Below are 22,808 nucleotides of genomic sequence, written 5' to 3'. Positions count from 1 at the left end.
AACAATAAAGGACAGAATATGAGGTATACGTAATAAACTAAATTGTTGCATTACTAATGCACAAATTTCGCTATCTAGATGAGCATTCGAATATTCGACATTGCGAGCTGCATTGGAGAACAAAATTTTCATAATAGACGAACAAACGGTCGTTTGTAACAGATAAAAGGCCGGCGTAAAGATTCCAAACGTTCTTGGACCACAACGATGGTTCTCTTCTTTTGCCGAAGTATGCGTTGCTACTAAAGTTATTTTACTAAAACAGCAATAACAGTGTCAGAGCACTTCGCTTATACCGAGAGTACAGATCTTTGCGCACGGATCCAATAATTCCTTGCGCTCTGCGGCGAATGGTCAAACGTTTCGAGGAAATTGGCAGCTTGCTGTTAAAGCAGGTCATGGACGTAAAACACGGATACCGCAGGTGATCGAAGACGTCGCAACCACTGTCGTTGAGTTGAGTAAGCCAATTCGAACACAGCAGGGACATCTACTGTTCGCGCCGTATAAAGACAACTCATTGCGGTACACTACAATTTGGGGTGTATGCGGATAGCACTCTAAGCCTGTCCGTATAAGATCCATCGCTTGCAAGAGTTAAAACCAACCGATAATAACGATGTCCGTGAAATGTTCGCTTTAAATTTCTTGATCAGAATTGGTCGTGGAACAAACACCCTATGCATCGATGAGACTCATTCTCATATACGAGCAGAGAACACCAAAAACTGCCGTATCTCGGTCCACTGCGAATCCTCACTAAGTTCAACAGACCACATGTTACTGTTTGGATCGGCTTCACTGCAACCTTTTTGATAGGGCCATTTTTCTTTGATGAAATCACTCTACGGGGCCAACAAACTGTTCCGAAACCGCAACACGTTATCAGGATACGTTGCAAACTTTCGTTAATCCAGAACGCCAGCAGCGTGGATGCCTCACTACAACAATATTCCAAGAAGATGGTGCTCCTCCTCACATAGCACGTATGGTTCAACAATTGCTGCGGAGTCATTTTGCTGAGGATCGAATTATCAGTCGTGTATATCCTACAGGATGGCCACCACGTTCATCTGACCTAACCCCTGGTGATTTTTGGTTTTGGGATTACCTCAAAGATAAAATTTTCGAGGAAACATAGGAAATCTGGCGGATCTGAAGAACCAGATCTTCATACAGCACGCAACATCGAACCCGATCTGTTGCATTTCGCCTTGAATAATGTTATAACACAGTGTAACATGTTAGCCCTGAAGCAAGGTGGGCACATTGAAAACCATCTGTGAAACTTTTGTTTGCTGTCTTTCGTGTATTACTATCATTGAAATTCTTGTAATAACGAAAGTTTTTGTTGTGTAGTAAAGTTTATTACATTTGTAACTCGTATTCTGTCTATTGTTGGTGTCATGTTTCATATTCATTAACAAACCGATCGCAGTGTCACAATTCACCTAAGCGGCCTTTTTCGAACTAATATTTTTTATTGCACCAATTTCCTAAAATGTATATCCTCCAAAAATGAAGGCGGTACGTCGACTGGTTCTCTCTAATTTGAATCACCTTGTATTTGCAAGTTAGAAATATTATAACTACCTTTTCATAGTTTAAAAGCAAACTAAAAGTCTTGCTTAAAAAATTATTTGAAACATTCATCCGGTCATGAGCATTCATCCGTAATCATTGAAATTGGACCCATGATTAGGGCTAAGCAGCTGGTTCATTGGTTTTTCTAACTATTTTAAATACATATATAGAAAGACATGCTTCGAAATTACGAAAATGGGGGGAGGGCTCTTTTTTATCTTATGAAAATCAGCAAAATGTAGAAGATATGAATGCCGCCATGTTCTCAAAGAATTTATTCTACTATGGATTTATTATATGTCAATTAATATTCAAGAAACTCCAAATTCAGCTCAATGGGGACTCGATACCTTTATGTTAGCACCATTTATCATTAAATCTAGTAACTAAAAATAATTAATTTGGTGTTGTCTTTAAACATTTAAGATAGGAATTTTTCTCACGAACTGAAAGCTGTGAATTGATGAAATAAATGTGATAAATAAGATTTTCCACATTTGTAAAAATCCTTTTTCTAACTACTTAAATTCATGTTGTTACTTTTCAATAAATCTCAGCATGGTTCTTGAAGACAGCACATTTATTAGACATAGAAAACGAAAAGAAAAGAACACAGGTATTGACAACTAAGCACACAGCATCATGTTAAGTAGTTCGCGGAAGGAATGGTGCCGGAACGAAGCGAAAGCGTATTCATACGGATATTCCTACGCGAGAAAAATAGTCCGCTTACTTCATCCCAACACACTCCTCCTGCGAGTGACATTTTTCGAGCATTTATAATACACATAAAAATTAAATAACACAATGTAAAAAATTATATGTACATACAAAAATTAAAAAATTAACGAAATATTTTTCAAAAAATATTTTGGTTCTTCTTCACTTACAGCTTTTGTAAGAAAATTTGCCATTAAACATTCTGTTTGAACATATTCTAATTTAATTACATTATCTTCCAACAAATCTTTCACAAAATGAAAACGTAAATTCATATGTCTTGATTTATTTGAAGACCTGGTGCACTTAATCCATTGAATTGCTGCTTGACTATCCGAGTTTAAGGTTACAGCATTATTTATAAACTGTTTACAGTTTAACTCAGTTAATAAGTTTACAGTCCAAATAATGTCTTTACATATTTCAGAAATAGCAAATAACTCAGCTTCATATGTTGACAGACTGAGACGTCTTTGTTTAAGACATTTCCATGAAATTAATGAATTACCTAATTTAATTACACCACCAGAAAATGATTTGCCATTTTCTGCATCCCCCCAACTAGCATCAGAACTTCCATTAAGAAAACCAAACTTAAGGTCATAAAACAATCTTTTTTTATCTTTTGAACCCATTAAATATCTTAGTACTCTTTTAGCCAAAATATAGTGCCTTTTTTCTGGTTTAAGATTAAATTATGACAAATATGTTGTTACAAATGATAAATTAGGCCACGTTCTATTAGCTAAATATAAAAGTTCACCAATTAATTCTTGATACATCATGATGTCAATCAGTTCATATGTGGAAGGGAAACTCTTTATCTTCTCCTTTTACAATTGGAGTTTTAACACTTTTACATTTTCTTGGATTATTTTTAACCAATAATGATTCAATATATTCAGATTGACACAGACAAATACCATTTTCATGTTTAACAATTTCTATACCTAAAAATTTACCAGTTTTGTTCTCATGTAATTCAAATATGCTTTTGGCGCTATTTACAATCTCTTGATACATTTCATCATTATTAGAAAAAATTGCTAAATCATCTACATATATACATAATATAAAAATATTTTTACCAACAGTTTTAATGAACACACAATTGTCAGAGGCCAGTTGCTAATTGGCCTAATTGTCAGAGGCCAGTTTTGCCAGAGGCTAATTTTTCTAATTCACCTTTTATTGTCATATACCAATTTCTACCAGATTGTGGTAAGCCATAGATACTCTTTTGCAACTTACAAATTTTTTCATCTCCAATTAATTTTTCATAACCAGGTGGAGGTAACATATAAATAGTTTCTTCAATATCACTATATAAATGTGCAGTTTTAACATGAAAGAACTTAAAAAATAAATTTAATTTAGATGCAAGTGCCATTAACATTCTGAAAGAATCGATGTTCATAACGGGTGAATAAGACTCGGAATAATCTTTATTATTTGATTAAAACCTGCTGCTACAAGTCTCGCTTTATATTTTGTTTCACCAGAGTTATCTTGTTTTAAAGAATATACCCATTTGCTTTTTATTAATTTTGTTTTAGCAGGCTTATTTACTATTTCCCAAACTTCGTGTTTATTTAGCGAATCCAATTCATTTTTCATTGCTTTTTCCCAGTTCTTCCAATCAGCACTATTTTTTGCCTCTAAGTATGTATTCGGAATGTTACAAACTACATTAGCTAACATTTGTTTAGATTTGAGACTTTCCGAACGTCTGACTGGAATCTGATTTACGATAGATATTATTACTACTTGATTCAACATCTGGTGTTTCGTTTTTATACCCCATAGCGGCGTCTGTCTGACGTGAAGTTGTACTATGGTATAGAATTGATAAATCACTATTCTCATCCTCTGTCGATTCGTCAGGAATTTCTAAACTAGATATTTCACTTTTTGTTTTTTGATTTATCTAGCATGCCGTTGGAGAAGTTTCAAGCAGTGGATTAATATCCGAAGTTTCAGCTTTCGTTTTCCCTGAATAAGTACTACCTTCTAAAGATTCATTGAATTTAACTGATCCCTCTTCTATTATTTTTCGGCTTTTGATGTCATAAATTCGATAACCCTTTCTTTCTCCAGAGTATCCTAGCATTATACCACGTCTTTCTGGAACTTCAAATTTATTTCTCATTACTTTCGGAACGTGAAAATAAGTGACACAGCCGAATTTTTTAAGATAATTTAATTTTGGTTTTCTACCTGTCGAAATTTCAAGGGGTGAATTTTCTTTTCCTTTACGTGGGGTTACATTAGACACTTGGGTGCTACAATTAATGGCTTCGGACCAAAAGTTTAATGGAAGCTGACTTTCATATAACAAAGATCTAGCCCTTTCCAAAAGAATGCGGTTCGCTCTTTCAGCTTTACCGTTACTTTCACTGTTGTATGGAATAGTTTTTTTTTCTCCATGAAATATTTCTGAATTAGCAAAATAAGTATCAAGTTGTTCATTTACAAATTCTAATCCATTGTCAGTTCTTAATTTTTTAATTCCTTTATCAGTTAAATTTTCATATTTGGCTTTAAATTGCGAAAATATATTAAACACTTAGTTTTTATCTTTTAAGAAATAAGTAAAATACATGCCAGAAAAATCATCCACCAATATCATGAAATATTTTGTGCCACCAAATGATTCAGGTTGAATAGGACCATACAGATCAGCATGAATCAACTCAAGAATTTCAGAACTTTGATTTACGTCGATATTAGGATGAGTTTTTCTGGTTATCTTATATCACAAGTTTCACATCTAAAATCATTTATATCATTAATATCAATATAATCTTTCATTTTAAGCATATACTTAAGAAGTTGCTTAGAAAAATAACACTCTGAATTATACAGTGGTTCCAAATATAATTCTAATCTATTGTTATTTTTAGCAAGAAGCTCCACTGCCCAGCAACCATATTTTATCACATGGGCTTGATGAGAAGTAGTAAACACATTAACACTTCGTCGTTTTATTGACTGGTTGGCACGGTGTTGTGCATTTCGCCTTTGATTATTTTCATTACATAGAGCACTTCGACTAGTATTTTTATTCCCGTAAAAACAGTCTTTGGCGATATGATTTGGACGTCTGCAGATGTAACAGAGCCTTACACCCGAATTTCTGTTTTTTTTTTTTTTTTAGAATAAAACACTTTCGCATTGATTCCTTCTGCGCGAGTACACGTCGGCGAATAACAAGTATTTTCTTCTTCAAGTAAAATTTCTAATATTTCGTCCATTGACTTGTCACGTTGGGTTTTGAGAATTTCTCGTACTTTAGAGAATTTTCCTTGTATAATAAACGAGCTCCCTAGGTGTGACATCTAGTCCTAAAGAATGACACTGCGTAGCAATTCCTCTTGCTCTGGCAACATAATCGTTTGCCGATTCATTACTTTTCATTTGAAGATTTTTCAATTCATTGCCGGCATCTATTTTGCGGTCTTCTGCTTGAATGTTGGCTTTATTTTATCCCAAAGAATTTTTACATTTTCCTCTGCTGCGAACTGTAGGGCCTGTTCGTCTAACAATGATAACTTAATATAAGCAACGGCATCAGAATTTTTCTGGTTCCATTCTGCTGCATCTTTTTCACTTAGATTATCTGGTTTCACCGCGGATATCACAGAGTCTAATTTTTTGAAACTCAGTGCTGCCTGAAATTTTCAATGACCAAATAAAATAATTAGTTCCATTTAGCTCAGGAACATTTAATTTATCCATGCTGGAAATTTCGTTTTTGACAGTTTCGTTTTAGTCACACAGTTCACTTAGAAATTTCAACGAAACATAACTACGTTTAGTTTACCACGAACCAGAACCACGCTCTGCTACCAATTTATTGTTACTTTTCAATAAATCTCAGTATGGTTCTTGAAGACAGCACAATTATTAGACATAGAAAAAGAAAAGAACACAGGTATTGACAACTAAGCACACAGCATCATGTTAAGCAGTTCGCGGGAGGAATGGTGCCGGAACGAAGCAAAAGCGTAATCACACAGATATTCCTACGCGAGAAAAATAGTCCGTTCGCTTCATCCCAACAATTCAAACATAAAAACAATGTTATTTTAATATCCGAATTGCATGGCTTTTCTAGGGAGTGAGGATTTCATGCCTCTAAGATTCTAATTAATACAACTTATAACCGTCTATTGTTCTGATGTATTATGAAAGAACCTCAAGTCTCAAAGAAATACCAGATCAGCTCTTTTCCTAGCAAAAATTCCATTTTCAGTGCAAAAAGATTAGAATGCATTCCGAGGGTCACCCTCTTTTACCTCTCATTTTTGGCATCAGTGCTGTGAACAGCTCCACAGTTTTGTGGTCATGATAAACCAAAATAATTTCAAGACTGCTATTAAAATTAAATCTTTAGCATGGATATGAAAAAATGAAAGATGTGCTTCAACTGATAATCCTCTGCACATTTAATAACAAATATATATTATGCATGCACACAGAAATATTATATAAATACATACCAGGTTCACGCTTCTTTCTTTTAGGTAATGGAGATTCTGAACCGCTTCCATCACTATCATGATTAATATGAGGAAAATTTAGCATCCTTCTGGAGAGCTGACTATTTTGTTCTAGAAGTCGTGTCTTCTCTTGTTCTAATTGGTAAACATAGTCAGCTGTGTTTTGCAGAATGGCAGCCTATATTTAATAAAAAATAGAACATACAATCTATTGAACAATAAAAAGTAAAAATAATACTACATTTGTACTTCAGAAACAACAAGTATATATGAATTCAAAAGCAAATTAAAACAATTAACTGAAATCGTCATCTTCACTGATACAACAGCCTTGGACAGGCCCTGGCCTTCCTCAGTATTCCAATCTATGCTGTCCGATTCTTGGATAAGGTCTTTCGATTTGTCATTTTTATAGCTTTCAAATCTTTTTGAGGGCAGTCAATCCCAAGGAAATTTTGGCCTCCTCTTTTTTCGGTACAAAATGGTTTAACGAAAGAGATATTTCTAGTAGCTTGATTGTCATCTACTTTTATTAAGTGTCCTGTCCATTTAATCCCCACTATTGCTATATATTTATAATATCTTATCTTCAAATAATTTGTAAATTTCCGAGTTGGTTCTTCTCTAATAATTGTCACATTTAATCACAACATATAAACATCTCAAAATTCCTCTTTCAAATATAGCAAGAGTCTCTTCGTCTTTCTCAGTCACTATCCATATTTCAGCAGCATATATGAGAATGGGTTTAATCAAAGTTTTATAAATGAGTAATTTGGTTTTTCTGAAGGTGAAATTAGAATGTAAATATTTTTGTAATTAAAAAAAAATCCTTCCATTTGTTAGCAGATGTGACTCTGTTGTAAATGAAATTTTATCATAATTAATTATTACTCTATAATACATATTAAAATGGGTTAATTATTTTTTTATATATTTACTGCTTCCCAATGTTAAAGGTGTATTTACTTTGAGAATTCATTAAATTAGAGAAGAAGGAAAGACATAAGCATTACATTAATAAACTTTTTTTTTTTCAGGAGTTCTAAATGGCTTTATGCTTATCTACTAGCAAATGCCAAATTCTTAAATTTGACATGCCTTATTTCCCAAGTATGCACATAATTTATGAAAGGGGATATATGCTTATAAATATTCATAATAGTAAGGAACCTCAATAATACATTTTACTCAAACTCGTATTATACCATACATAGTCAAACCTCACTACATGAATAAATTTCCTGCATGCAAAACATCTCAGATGATGTACTGGGCCTTGAAATGTGAGCATGAAATTTTTTTTAAAAAAATCCAAAACCTATAACTTATTAGCGAGGGGGGTGTAAAATGCTGTAATATTTAAAGATTTTGAAATGTTGATCATTTTTTTTTTCCTTTGAAAATATCATGGCTGCATGAAAATTTTTATTTTCATTTATTTTTCATGAATATTTTCATTTTCATGAAAATATCATTCCCATATAATCAGTACAAAAGTCAAAAAATGAACATGTTCAAAGTTAATAAATTTTATTGTCATTTATACATTTTTAAATTAAGATAAAAACCAAGCACAGAAATCTTTTTATGGATAAAAGATGGGGGGAGGGGGGGGGGAGATTCTTATTAGAAATAATTTACTTTCGCTTTCTCACCATTTCCCAATGGTTCTCTATTAAAGAATTATGCAATCTTAATTCATATTGATTTCAAGTTTCCATTAATATTTGATCTGCTGTATATTTTATAACTTTTTTTGTAACATTTTTAATTGTTTCAATTGATTTTACAGTCTTGGACCAAATGCACTACTATAAAAGTTTTACTTCTCATATTCATGCTCAGGAATGGATTACTCTATTTTTAAAACTGTTTCTGTGAAGGAAACTGAATTTAATTTTTTATAAACAGGATCTGTTTATAAAAAATTAGTTATGTATAAATTAATTGTGAATTATTATTATTGACAGAATTGAATGAAGGTATATATTATATAAAATACAGCAGATTGTCTGATTGCTTGGAGTCTTTCTATGAATAAGGATTATCGTAGGACAGTTCTTGAAAGATATCTTCCTAAATCATGCAAGCAAAAGCAAATCTAATCAAATAAGCATTCAACAGGTTGTTATACCAAAATATTTAAGTTTGAATTATTTAATTTAAATGTTACACAGGAAGAAACCTCTCTTTAGAAAAAGTCTGACAGCTTTACTAAAATCTTAAAAAATATATATTAAGAATGAATCAATGGCCTATAATTCCAAATGCCTATATTATATAAAAAAAATTTAATTACAGCAAGGAGCCGATTGTAATCATCAATGACACAAAACCTTTTTTTTCCCTATTAATATTTTTTTAAATTCTAATTGGCCTAGTATAGATAGTAACAGTAAAAAAAGGCAAGAAAAATGTCAAAATTACTAAAAAGTTCAATTTAAGAGAAAAAACATTTCAGAATGCAAATTTTAAAAGAAAGATACATCAAATTAGTTGTGTCTCAAAATGATATAGTATAATAAAATTAAATCATTTCCATTTTGTTTGATTTAATTAATAACGTATCTATCACTTTTCACAGCACAGCCTTCAAAAAATATCATTATACAATTATTCTAATTTCAACCGAGAGCCGTGTTTACACTAATCTTCCTCCAATAGGTCTTTGATAGTTGGCAGTGAATCCATAACACAACACATGAAAATTCACATTAAAATGATAGAATACCAGGTGTCTTTTAAATATAATTCATATTTAAATGGAGATACTGTTTTCGATTTGTTTTTAAAGATGAACATAAAAACGTTTGATACTGTAGCAAGAGCACATATATTTAACACCAGCAAATTACCCCAGTTCAAAGGCGTATCAGCTAATTTTGTGGAATATCTCCTTAAAACTTTTTAGCAGAAGTTACATATAGTAAATATGTGAAACACATGAAAATAATTTTTTCTTACAACATAGTAAAATGAATAAATAAAATTTAAACAATTTATTCAAAGGAGAACATAAAAACGTGAGTATTGTAAATATGCACCACTAGACAGTATCGAATTAAAATTTATTCAGTGACACGACAATATTTGTTTTTTGTTTGTTTCCCATTCATATCTGGATCTAAATTTGCCTTGGTATGTGTTGCTGCTATTACAGATCTACTTTACTCCTACTATATGTTCATTTTTCTGAAGTAAACAGATTTAAAAAGTACAAATAAGCACAAAAGTTATTTCAAGTTACAGTGGAACTTGGAATTCTAGTGTCTTTGATTCTTTGCAATCTCCTATTAAAATATCATCTATAGTTCGATTAATTCGAAGTCAAAATTAGAAATTTGAAAATTTTTTTTTTAAAGTTTATTTATTAAATGTCTGACTTGCTTTTGTAAGCTGTTTGCAAAGCTACACAAAAGCTGTATTCAAAGTATTATATACGAATTATTTATGTATATTATTTATTACAAAAATATTTTTTCAAAATTATAATTACATTACCGTATTATCATTTAAGTTCTCCAATATTTTAAATAAATTTTTACTGCCATTTTTACAAAAAAAAAAAAAAAAAAAAAAAAAAAAAAACGTTATATTTTCTTTTACTATACTCACTTTTAGAGAAGCTGTTCTTAAATCGAAGGTTTGGATAGTTCAAATTTTTATTGCTGTCCCTTCAGGCACCAATTCCCCATGTTCCCCCGAATGTCAGCTGTACTGCAAAATTTATTAATTCGAATTTCAATTGCACTGAGCTTTCCAAAAATTTGAATTAATAACTTTGCGGTACGGCAGAAAATGGTCTGTGATCGATCCTTTCACAGGTCTTTGCTCTCTTTCTGGCACCTTTCCAAACAGCTGACGTTCGGGTGGAAGTCGACCAAAGCACTCATTACTCGTTAAAACTCTCTCAACAAATCACCATCGGACTTTTCCTTTGCTCATCAGTTCCGAACGGAAAGCAAGAACATATATGGGTGAAGGTATTTATTGCGAATGAACGTACTAATTGCAGGACCAGATTATTAAATAAGCTAAGTGGGCATAGCTTCAAGGGATCCCAAGTCTTCCGAGATTTTTTTTTATTATTATTTTTGTGCTTTCATTTAATTAAAAAGGCCATGCAATCAAGTTTATTAAAATTAAAATCGAATTTTATTTTAAATTAATTTTGGACCATTATTCTAATAACTTCTTAATTGACATTAGAAAGTTTTACGTTATTTTACAGTTCTAAAAAAAACGAGGTGTTTTATAGTTTTAAAAAATACCGATCTTATTAAATATCATTTAGATTATGGTAGCTTTTTTTTTTTTAACAATTGTGTTTAAAATTACTTTCAAATTTCAGTTGTGGATTTTTTGCACACAATACATTGAAACCCACTTTTTTAAAAAGTGATGTGCAATTAAAATGTTTTGCTCTTACAGCCTACCAAAATCCGAAACTTACAAATACCTAAATAAAAATTAAATTAAAAATCGATGAAAAATGTGTTTTTAAAAATTTGGAAGGGAAAAGGGGCCCAAAATTTGCAATGTCTGAAGGCCCATTGAAAGCTTAATCTAGCTCTGACTAATGAATAAGTTCACAGAATTAATTATCCATGCAAAATAGGCCGAACAATCTTGGATTGCCGTAAGTTTCTAAAATGGCATAATCTGCTGATAATAATAAAATTCCTTTTTGTTTTTATATAATTATTTTACTAGCACTAGAATATCAGTGAAAGAAAAATGCATTTTCTGAAAGAATGTGATCAACTTCTCAAACTAAGTCGGCAGGAGGATGCGGGCAATATTGAATAATCCCAAATGTTGCTTAATACATTGCTAAAATGTAGGAGTGATACAGAATTTGTAGTAGTGAAGAATGACAACTCGACGCGTAAAAGAAAGCGATGTGGGGAGGAGGTTGACGTGGAATACGTGTTGAAGGAATTATTTATCAAAGTGAGAGAAAAGTACATGGGCCATTGCTTTGTAAGAAGACCGAAGACTTAAAAAATCATTTCAATAGAATGCTGAATCTTTTGATGCATATTGCTTATATGAACGGTTTACCCAATGAATACTTTATAACACAATATTATATATTAGTCTCGATAAAATAATGCTTACAAAATTTGATATATATGAATTTTTTTTTTCTAAATTCCGTAAACTGTGTAGATTTTTCTAATAAACACGAGTGAATAATTGGAATAAAATTGCTTTATCTGTTATTATTGACGTCCTTATGTTCCTACAGACAGTTGAACAATTTTTAAGGCATTTAGGTAATGTAATGATCACTTTGGGTCAAAGCCAAAGTGATCACCACAAGTCAGGTTCTCTGTACTTTCAACAGCCATTTTTAAAACTGAAACCACTTTAAGCCATTGCTTGGTGCTGTACAAAATGAACCTCTTAACTTTATTTAAAATTAATTTCTTACAATGTAATTTATATGGGCCCGCCGGTCACCGGTGACCCCCACAGCAGTCAAGGTGTTGAAATGCGGTTCTGTCCCTTAAAAAAAAAAAAAACGGAACGACTATTTCAAGAACGAATGAAAGTAAACATTATAAAGCTCCTGAGATATAAAAAAAATTAGGTGCACTTAAAAAAATTAATATACCCCCCTCCCCTTTTGCAAATACTTTCCAAAATCATTCGAAATAAGATGCATAAATATTTGGAACCTGAAAAATGTAATCAAAACGTTACAATTTTATAACATGGAAATTCACTCTCAGAGTTAAAATAATAAATATTAATTAACATTCCAGCAGAAAATAACTGCTAAAATGCCAAAACAAAGCAATGCATGAAAAATAACTAGGGCATCAATCTCTGTATAAACAGTTAAGTGAAAGGAGGAAGAAATATACAAAATAAATTTCTGCTGGCTGTTTGCAATAAAATGTTTATAAAGAATGCAAATATTTTTTTTAATGAATGCTGAATTAGTCAGAAAAATGCCATAAAAATTACAAAGTCAGAAACAAAAGAAAAATAGAAAAGAAATCTACGGTGCCATCAGGTGCATAAAAATTAAAGTGCACTTTCAAAATCATAAAAAAGCATTTACACGAACACTATAAAACTGCTATTTCAACGAGTACCTACCAACACTCTTTCCGAAACTCTATAAACTACTGGCACTATAAGAGATAACGAACTAATAGACACCATGGTTTAAAGTGAAAGGTTTAAAGATTCCAGTTTCATTTTCTGAGAAGTACAGGAAGTCGAATAAAAATAAAAGACAAAGAAAAATATTTCGGTTTCCATTTTATCAGAAAATAAGTTATTCCCAGACGAGCACGAGTACTCGGAGATTGTTATCGTGAACCAAGAGTATTATGACACAATATTATTTTACGGAATTGGATGTTTAATACGCGACATGAAATCCATGTCGCCTATTAAAGTGGGGGCAAAAAATGGTTAAGTTTGATTCAAATGAATTACATTGGAATGCGGCGACTTCTTACGATTTGTAACAAATAATATAATAAAGAATTAAAACACGACAAATGCTTAAAAAAAAAAAAAGATAATAAATTCGAACTTGATTATATAATAAAATATTTCACACGTTTAACAACGTTGAAGGGACTATTTTTTCCTCGCATGTTAACTTTATTCTCGCAGCTTAAGTGACCTAACATGCAAGATTAGAAAGGACAATCTTGATTTTAGATAATTGGGCCTTGGATTAAAAAAGTGAGTAGAATTTGTTTTTTTTAAACCAATTTTTACATAACATAGAAAATGAAATTTTCATATGTGACCAATGTAGATGAGTCAGTCAAGTACAAATGGTTAAAAATACAAGCAAAATATATATGCATCTTGATCTATTCTTACATATTTGAAATTGTTTTAATCATTTACTGTCTCATGGTTACTTATATATTTTGGACATAATTGAGTATCACCTCCCCAACTAGCGTCCAGGATCAGAAAATCTGCGCAATTTACTAGTTAGCCTACAGTAAATAGCGAGTAGGTCTGAAAAAAGCGAATTTGAAAGGGACTGTTTTACTCAAATGTCTTTATTTACTGAATATTTGAATATTTTTATTTTAGTCAATCGTAATATAAAACTTTTGAAGGAAAATTCAATAACATTAATACGGAATAATTCCTTTAAGACGAGAATTAATTGGCAACTCCAAAGAGTACTAAAATGATCTCTTTCATCAGAAGAAATTCGATTACTTATTCCGAATTACATTTTTGGTGTGTCCACAGAACTGGAATAACATGACAACAAGGAAAACATAAACGGATAGAATATTTATAAATCCTGTTCATAATCAGAAATTCTCTATTTGAAATAATTTATATTTCAAATAAATGCATAACACTTACTTCCAGATAAATAATTTCTTCGTTACGTTCTAAGATTTCCATTAAAAAAATTCCGATTACTGATACGGATTAAAAATAAATTTCAATATTAGGAAAGCAATTTCATGATAAGAAACTGCTTACCAAAATAATAATTCTTTCAATCAGTAGCTAAACAATTTCGTAATATTGCGAAATATAAATACGATCTGTTGCACTTAATACTGCCATAGTTTGTCTGCGAGTTGTTTTTAACCGATTTCAAAATCAAATCTTAACCCATTTCTTGAAATACTCTAATATGCGGAAAAAAAGAAAAAAAAAAGAAAAATCCGACCTTGAGCAGAACAGCGCATAGCGAATCTAACGCCGAGCTTCAATTGAGGAAAACCGGATCGAGAAACAAAAGGAAAGTTTGCCGAGAATCGATCGCGAAAAAGGCGCCAAATGGGAGACACGTGGAAGGTGACCTTGAACGGCCCTTGAACCGAGCAACAGCTGCAAATACGATCTCCAAGCAAGAGCGATTTCTTTTCAGTTCACTTTCCTTTGTCGCACCCGTAAATTGGAGATGTTCGAAGAATTCATATTCCCACGATGTTTACAATTTATCTCGCGAGGAAAAAATATAGTACGGTAACTTTTTCAGAAGGATGAAGCGATACTACACAGAAACGCAATTATTCCATTAATACTGGGCGGATTATTCATTTATTTATCCATTATATATTTCACATAAATAGTGACAATTTATATCTTTTCCCAATGAGCACGGATTCGAGCTGAGAAAAGATGGTTTTACTTAGATTTGTTATTACCATAGATTCCATTATTTTTGATTATCAATAAATATTTATGTATATTAAAATAAGAGCTAAAAATTAGGGTTTAAATACGGCTTTTAGAAAAGGAAAATATTTTTTATCGTATTCATACCTGACGACCGTTAAATGGCATAATCTTGCCCATTAAGTCAGAAGATCATGTGTTCATATTCCGATTTCCTGAAATGTAGCTGTGTATGCGACACGCAGCAAGAAAAAAAAATTTAGCGGACAAATTTTTTTTCCTACAATTATTAAAAATATCTCATTTAAATATCTGTTCGAACACAAGGGCGACATTTTTCTTTGGAATAATTAACGCTTAAATAGGTATTCAGGCTTAGATTGCTAAAACTTTACATATAATAGTAAAATTTACATATAGTTTCTCTTCTTTCGCCCCTTTACGAGAAACAAGTGAATGAAATAAAAAGAGTTTTTAATATTGTATTGAAATTAACATCACCACTTTGAAGGGAAGTTCCCTTCTGCACCTCTGGCATTATTTCTCCTGAAAAGACGGTCCCTGCCGTTTATCCCTCAAGGATTACTTGCATCCCGCCCCCTTCAATATTCCTTCGTTGTTTTCCAGATTTTTTTAAATTTTATACAAGAAAAAGTTTCAAATAAGGCCTATAAATCTTGACAAGAATACACTATATTTTAAAGCAAATAATCTTGCTTTTATTAAATCCACACACCATTTCAAAGCAACAAGAGCTGAGGCAGGCTTTGTAATTCAGAAAGATAGTCAGATGAAGAGGATGACACCCTAGCCGGCTTCTCCTCCTATATTTTAGTACCTTATCAATAGGATGTCGATTCACATAGGAAGATTTAATGTGCACCAGGCCAGTGAACACAAAATATTAGGAGCCAAACTCGCAATTCATCGGTCCCGACAACAAGATTATACCACCAAACCTGACCCGTCTCAATTTCTCTTTTAATAGTAATAAAAACGTAAGATTTTCAAAGCTGTAAAAAGATTTTTATGGAGATTTTCTTGAGAAATTAATATCCTGTTTGCGAATTCTTCTAGTTTATCAGAATCTTAGGTTGATTCACGTAAGTAATATTAAAAGCTGCTAGTCCGAATACACGATAATGAGGCAGTAACATGACAATACGTTTGGACTCTCTATTAATAACACAGCCCACGCAGTCTTTTTTTTTTTTTTTTAATTAACGGATTTTAAGCAGCTTATTTCAAAAACACTACTCAGCTCAAATTTATACATTTCCATTGAAAGAAATTTATATTTTATTCAGTTAAAGTATATTAAGTATAAAATACTGTATAATATATGCAGTGAATATCGATTTTAAAAAAATATAAAATCAAATGTTGGTTGATATTACTCTCATAGATTCTGTTTTTAATAACACATTAATTCTACTTCAGCTCCCCACCTCACCCACGCTAACTAAAGAGAAAAAAAAAAAAAAAAAAAAAGGAAGGGATCGGATTTAATTTAATCGAATTTCATTACAAAGGAAATGCGAAGCGAAACTGAAGTATTTCACGAACTTCGTCCTTCCGATTATGTCAGCGGAGGAATGCAAGACATCTGCAGTGAATTTCGGAGATTAATCCAAGTATATTCAAACATACAATTATGCACAGCACGTTTCAAGGCGCACGAAAATAGAGTATTAATGCCGCCCCATTACGTACTACGATCTTAACTAGTAACTTTTTCCATATTGTTTCTTTCAGATCAATAGTTTAGGATGGAGCCCATCACGGCGGCAGACGTGTTCCAGACACTGAATCGATCCCAATGATTGCCATGGTAACGCGAACACGTGCTTCCTTAACCATCGATTACGCTCCACAATTTCATTCCAATATCGAATAAGATTACAAACTACTTCAATTGTATAATTCGCGCGATATTCGGTTAAAAAGGTCTCATACATAGCAAACATATAAGAAGTATCGGCTTTCAATGCGTGCGTCATTCATAATGGTTTTTTTTTTTTTTTTGTTTCATAATTAAGATAATCCACTGATGCTTTACATATGAGCAAGAAACCTTAAAAAAAAATAAGCTTATCTATTATTCATCTGCATAGTTTTAATTAAAAAAATAAATAAAGAGAAATTAAAAACAATCTGAAATTTTACAAAATACATGAATTAACCTCTATGACATGGTTCCAAATTATCTGGAGGGGGGATTAGCACGACTACTATCAAAACCTTCTCTTTAAACATTTATCAACTGTGCATAGGTATAAAAACAATGCACAGTAATAAAAAAATGGTTGTAAACATTCATTTTGAATTTTGTTCAAAGTAATAACTAATTCCTATATTAATCTGAATAAGCTCAACCGAGGGGGAAAAGGGGGGGGTACTTTTATGTACTATAATGTTTCATCTTGAAATAATTTAATATTGATAAATTAAAAAGTAGAAATTCATCTTGAAATAATTTAATATTGATAAATTAAAAAGTCCTGATAAATACATATTATACACATGATATTACACCTCTTTTATGTTTTGCAAGGGACTACAAGTATACTGGTGCTGACAGGGTAAAGTTTAAATGATGTGAAACCTCTTACATAAGTAAAAGTACTCTGAAAAACCAAGGGAACCAATAAAAAGTGTTATTGTTATAAAGTGTTGTTGTTATTTATATTCCAAAAATTACAGGAATATAAATTTGGAACAATACATATCCTTTTGAAAATATTTTAAATACTTATGCTAAATGATTTTTAAAAAAGCAGTATTTAGGTCATATTTTATAGTTATTTTTTAACATAAACTAAATATTGAATATATTTAGTTGAGGATTCCAAAACTTTACTTCATTTTTAATAGCTTACAAAGAAATTCATTGCAAGAGTTCTTTGAAAAATGTTTTCCATGTGATGATTTAAATATATTTCCAGTCTTACATTGCTAAAGTTAGTTGATACAAAGGGAAAATATATTAAACTGAATACTTATAAACTCAAATATCAGCATATATTGAGTGAAGAAAATTTACTTATTACACATTTTTAAAAAATGCAGACATGCATATGCAATATTTTTGCATACCATGCATAACAGAAATCATTTAAATTTTATAATATTTTCAATAATTAAATAAACACAAGAGAGTTACCCAGAGAGAGACACTTGCCATGCCATAGTGTCTAGATAAATCTGAATAGCTGGTTTTCCTGACAAATAAAAATTCGGTAAATAAAAGACCTCCCAAGATCCCAATAAAGACCCAAATAATATCAGTGACATAATAATAAGTCATTAATGGCACGCATGTCAATATTGTTGAACTGGGAGTTGATTTTTTTGTATGAATTCAATATATGCAAGAAAGGTTATAAAATTAACTAACATCAACATATATCTAACATATTAGCTAACAGTTCATAAAATATAAGAAGACTTAAATTTTCAGGGTGGCCAACACTTCTGTTTGAATTTTCCCAGACATTTCCAGCTTTTTTTAAAAAATTTTCTAGACATTTTTTGAATGTTTCAAATATCTGCAGAACGATGTCACCTTATTTTATTCACTTTAATCATTGCACAACATGTTTCTAACGTCATTTGAAAAATTATTTTACTATTTTAACTAAAATCAATATAATAAAATCTAATTCTCAGAGAAAAAAAAACAAAAACAATTTCACTTATTGGATTTCAGATAAGATTCAATTATGTTGAACTCTTCCTTTTTTTTTTTGCAAACATATTAGCCAACACTAGAAGATGCATGCTTATCTAGATCAATTTTTAGCAAAACAGTAATATCTCAGAATCATTTGTCAAATTTATAAAAAAAAAGCATTAATTGTATAATTGTATGCATTTACTGTATAAAAAGGAAAATGTTTTAGAGGTATAAATTTCAAAAAAGAAAGTATGAATGAATTTTGTAAATTTTTGCACAAACAGTTTCATATACATCAAACCATATAAAAAAAATGCTGCCCCCCCTTTTTTTTTGAAAAAATTACAAGAGGCATGCGCAAATATAATACATCAAACAAATTAATTTCTCATGTTTAATATTATTTTTAAATTACGGAGAATTTTGTTGAATGTATGAGGAATTTTAAACAAACACAAAATAGAAAAAAATGTCAAAAGAAAATACTAACAATAATGGCCATTTTATGTCGTCCATAGCATAGTTATCTGTGTTCATAGTGTTTAAAAATAAACAGAAAAAATGTTTTACGGAAATGATAGCATCTGAAAATTCATAATTCAACAAAAAGTTCTCTGAGAAGTGGGGGAAAATAATTATTGTAAAATACTAATTTAATTAAAATAAATTCTTTTGGAATTATAATAATGGGTCAATATTTTATAACCAATTTTGAATATTAATACCCAAATTTCATACTTTCGGTTTCGTACCATCTGATATGATAGATTTGGCATTCAAAGGAAGAAGAAAAAAAAAGGGGGGGGGGGGAGGTGATAGCTCCACATATTCTTTTTAAAGAAAAGAGACCCATCAAAGTTTAAAATCATAACAGCAAGAGGAACTGGGCTTTAGTTAGGTGCTTTTTCCCATAGCACACAAAATCGTTTTTCCCTAATTATGTCAATAACTTGTTGTTCTGAAAAAAGTAAACAAAAAATTGTAGCATATTATATATATATATATATGCAATAAATTAGATATGTTGGTTAATCTTTCTCTTTTTCTCTTCCATAGTCTGTTTTAGAATATCAGTAAAGTTTTATTTTCATTAGTTGCCAACGATATTTCATTCTACTTATGAAAAAATACAAGCAAATTATCATGTTTGATAAAAATACAGACCTATAAAAAATCTCCAGTTTTATAATAAATTTCCTTGATTTCTCCTGATCACTCAGAATTCCCTGACAATTCCGGGTCAGCTAGCCACCCTGTTTTTATATCAATCAATAATCCCTGTATTTTTAAAATGAGTTTAGACAAAAATAATAATTTAAGAGTATTAACTGCTTTGCAATTCAAATCATTCCAAACTTTCAGTACAAACAATCTCTATTTCTTATTACTTTCATTTCAGAAAAAAGAAGAAAGGCTGTCCACTACAGAAATAATTCCTTTTACTATAATGTTTTTTTTTTTTATTTTTATTATTATCATTAAATTCAGTTCAATGGTAAGTCTTTTCTTTGAATATTAAAATAAAATAAAAACCTAAAATATAATACACATCAATGAAAAAATGGTATATATAATGTTCAATGTTTATGTAATTGCATATATTATATTCTGACTGAAAGCTTAGAGGGGGGGGGGGAGGAATCATGGTAAACTGGTTATTAGTATGCTGTTGTCTTGAATGCACATTTATGCCATAAATTTTTGTTGATAGGTAAGTAATTACATTTTATCAACCATGAATAAGTATATACACATTCTTTCTCTTATGCCAGAACAGCCCCAATTTAAAATGATTGCCTTGCATAAAACTCATAGAGAATTGGGGATTTCTTTCAGTTCTCCCCCCCCCCCCTCATTGTTCAGTGGTCTTTCAAAGCATACACAGCATTGAAATTAATATACATATGCAAGAGGTAAAATTTCTTCAGATTCAAGGACAGAAATCTATAAATAGAACCAAGCAAATTAATTTGTCAAGTTGTAAAACACTGTAGCATCAGAATATGAGTCTTAATTAAATGCTATACAGAGAGACTGAATTGAAGATAAAAATCAAGCACAATTAAGCACAAAATGAATCAAGAAAGTATACAAGCAAGAAGAAATTTGCATACATATCTAAGGTTCAAACAGACAAACTAATGTTTTTACAACCAGCCAAGGAAAAAGTTCATTTGATTAAAACAACTACATTAAGCAAAATATGTGCTTAATATAAAAATTTCTTTTGCAAATGAAACCCTAATAGTCTGTGATATTGCAAATTCAAATTCCACATACTCATATAAAATGCATGCTCAAATTATGATGGTAAATTTTTACCTTCTTGAACATTTAAAATAATATACAATCCCAAAAAAGTTTCTGCATGCTTTAAAATTTAAAATAAAAACTTTAGATATTTAATGAAAGTTATGTGATTAATGTTTATTTGCAAGTGCTTCCCTAATCATATTTTCTTTCGCAGCATTATAGAAGTAAAGAAATTTATAAATGCAATTCATTTTAGTTAATAAATATAGTAGCAATTCATGCAATATTTTTATGAATCTTTAATGAGAATTATTTTACTAATATAATGTATTTTTATTATTGATCATGATTAACCAAATTGCTAGATGGGTGCATAAGGTATAAATATTTTAACTACAAGAAACAGTATAAACTTATCCTAGTAACTTAGAGGAATGAAGAACTTCATCTAACTTAAAATGACAGTTTCACTATTCTCATTCAGGAGAAATTACTGCATGCAGTAAGCTAACAAGCTAAAAAGCAAAAATGGAATCTTACCTTGCTTAGCTTCTCGCCTTCTCGATGTGGTAAGAGGGCTCGGAGAGATTGAAAACCAGCATTTATGCTTTGCATTCGCCGCCTTTCGTTACTATTCGCAATTTCTCGGCGAATTCGTTTTTCCTGTTCTAGTAGACTTTTAGGAGAAACTGGACGACTACCTAACCTGTAAGAAGTAACCAGAATGAATCTATTACTATTAAAAAAAACATATTCACAACAAAAATTCAGTTTTTTTATGTAGATCTATTTTTCTGTATTTTTACACATAAATTGAAAATGATACACATTCAATTGAAAATAATAAAAAAGCAAGCATTTTCACAGACCAAAAACTTGTATAGAAAACTGAAGAAGTTTCAAAGATCTATCATTTTTTTTTTTTTTTATGTACAGCCTGTGAAAATATATGTATTTTCTTGCACAGTAGCAAATCACTATTGCCTAAACATTTAGAAGTATTACACACCGTTTTTACAATGTATGCATTAAAGAAAAACTCTGAACTAGAAAAAACAATATGACAATTCTGCCTCAAATCACCTTCCACTTGAATTTTTTTAATAAGAGGAAATTCTATATTAATGCTGTAGGGTGTAAAATTTTAAATTTTGCATACCAGTAACTGCTTTATAGCATATTGTACAGATAATAGTTTTCATCTTGTAAATTAACTCATTTCATTTTACATGTTTTATTTCATTGCAGTATGTACAAATAGGATCAATAAACATAATAACAAATATCAATTCATACACAAACTGCTCAACAACAATCAGTAGAAATCACAAGAGAAATTACACCATCTACACACCAAAATAAATCGTGTGTGCCACTTTCAGAAGACCAAAATCTCCTGCATGGCATTTTCATTCGACTGAAAAATCTACAACAGTTTCTTTAAAAAATATTTGACAAATCGTTTTCAGTTATTGGAGAAAAAAGAAAAAGATCTCGTATATGGTCAAAAATATTTTTGTGATGTTCAGAATGTCTATATGCTTAAATATAAAATATAGTCAAAGTAGCATTTATTGAAGATAAATAAAATAAATTTACATATTTTTATTTGGAGTATTTCCGTGAAATGTCTGAAATAATACCAATAAATAAAAAGTAAAAACTAATTGAATTTTGCCTTAGAAAATTAGGCTTCATTAGATTTTTCAATCCAATACCCTATAATTTAGGCAAATGACGACGTTCAACTGTATACTTTACAATCGTTTGTAACTTTTAAGACAAGAATTATAGATTCAAAACTTGGAAATAGATACTAATTCTGAATGTCTTTTTACAAATTAGCTAAAATATAATTAAAATATATCTTACAATAAAACTTACATACAGTGCTCAGATTTTGCTTAGTTAAATTAATGTCACGCTTTGAAGCTACAAGT

General features: G+C 30.7%; 1 protein-coding gene across 5 annotated transcripts in view; it reads right to left on the bottom strand.

Moving 5' to 3' along the window:
* The window catches only part of LOC129959629 (transcription factor AP-4-like), a 69,127-nt gene that overhangs the window by 15,498 nt on the left and 30,821 nt on the right, over window positions 1-22,808 (bottom strand). For all 5 annotated transcript variants that reach the window (XM_056072501.1, XM_056072497.1, XM_056072498.1 and 2 more), the window contains 2 exons: window positions 21,409-21,574; window positions 6,807-6,984 (listed from right to left, as the gene is read on the bottom strand). In XM_056072501.1, the coding sequence (XP_055928476.1) occupies window positions 6,807-6,984; window positions 21,409-21,483 (253 nt within the window). In that variant the 5' untranslated portion in view covers window positions 21,484-21,574. The remainder of the gene's footprint in view (window positions 1-6,806; window positions 6,985-21,408; window positions 21,575-22,808) is intronic.

Source organism: Argiope bruennichi, chromosome X2 (assembly GCF_947563725.1).
Source record: "Argiope bruennichi chromosome X2, qqArgBrue1.1, whole genome shotgun sequence".
Taxonomy (NCBI): domain Eukaryota; kingdom Metazoa; phylum Arthropoda; class Arachnida; order Araneae; family Araneidae; genus Argiope; species Argiope bruennichi.
The sequence above is the reverse complement of the archived record's forward strand: the minus strand, read 5'-3'. Positions and strand labels throughout refer to the sequence as shown.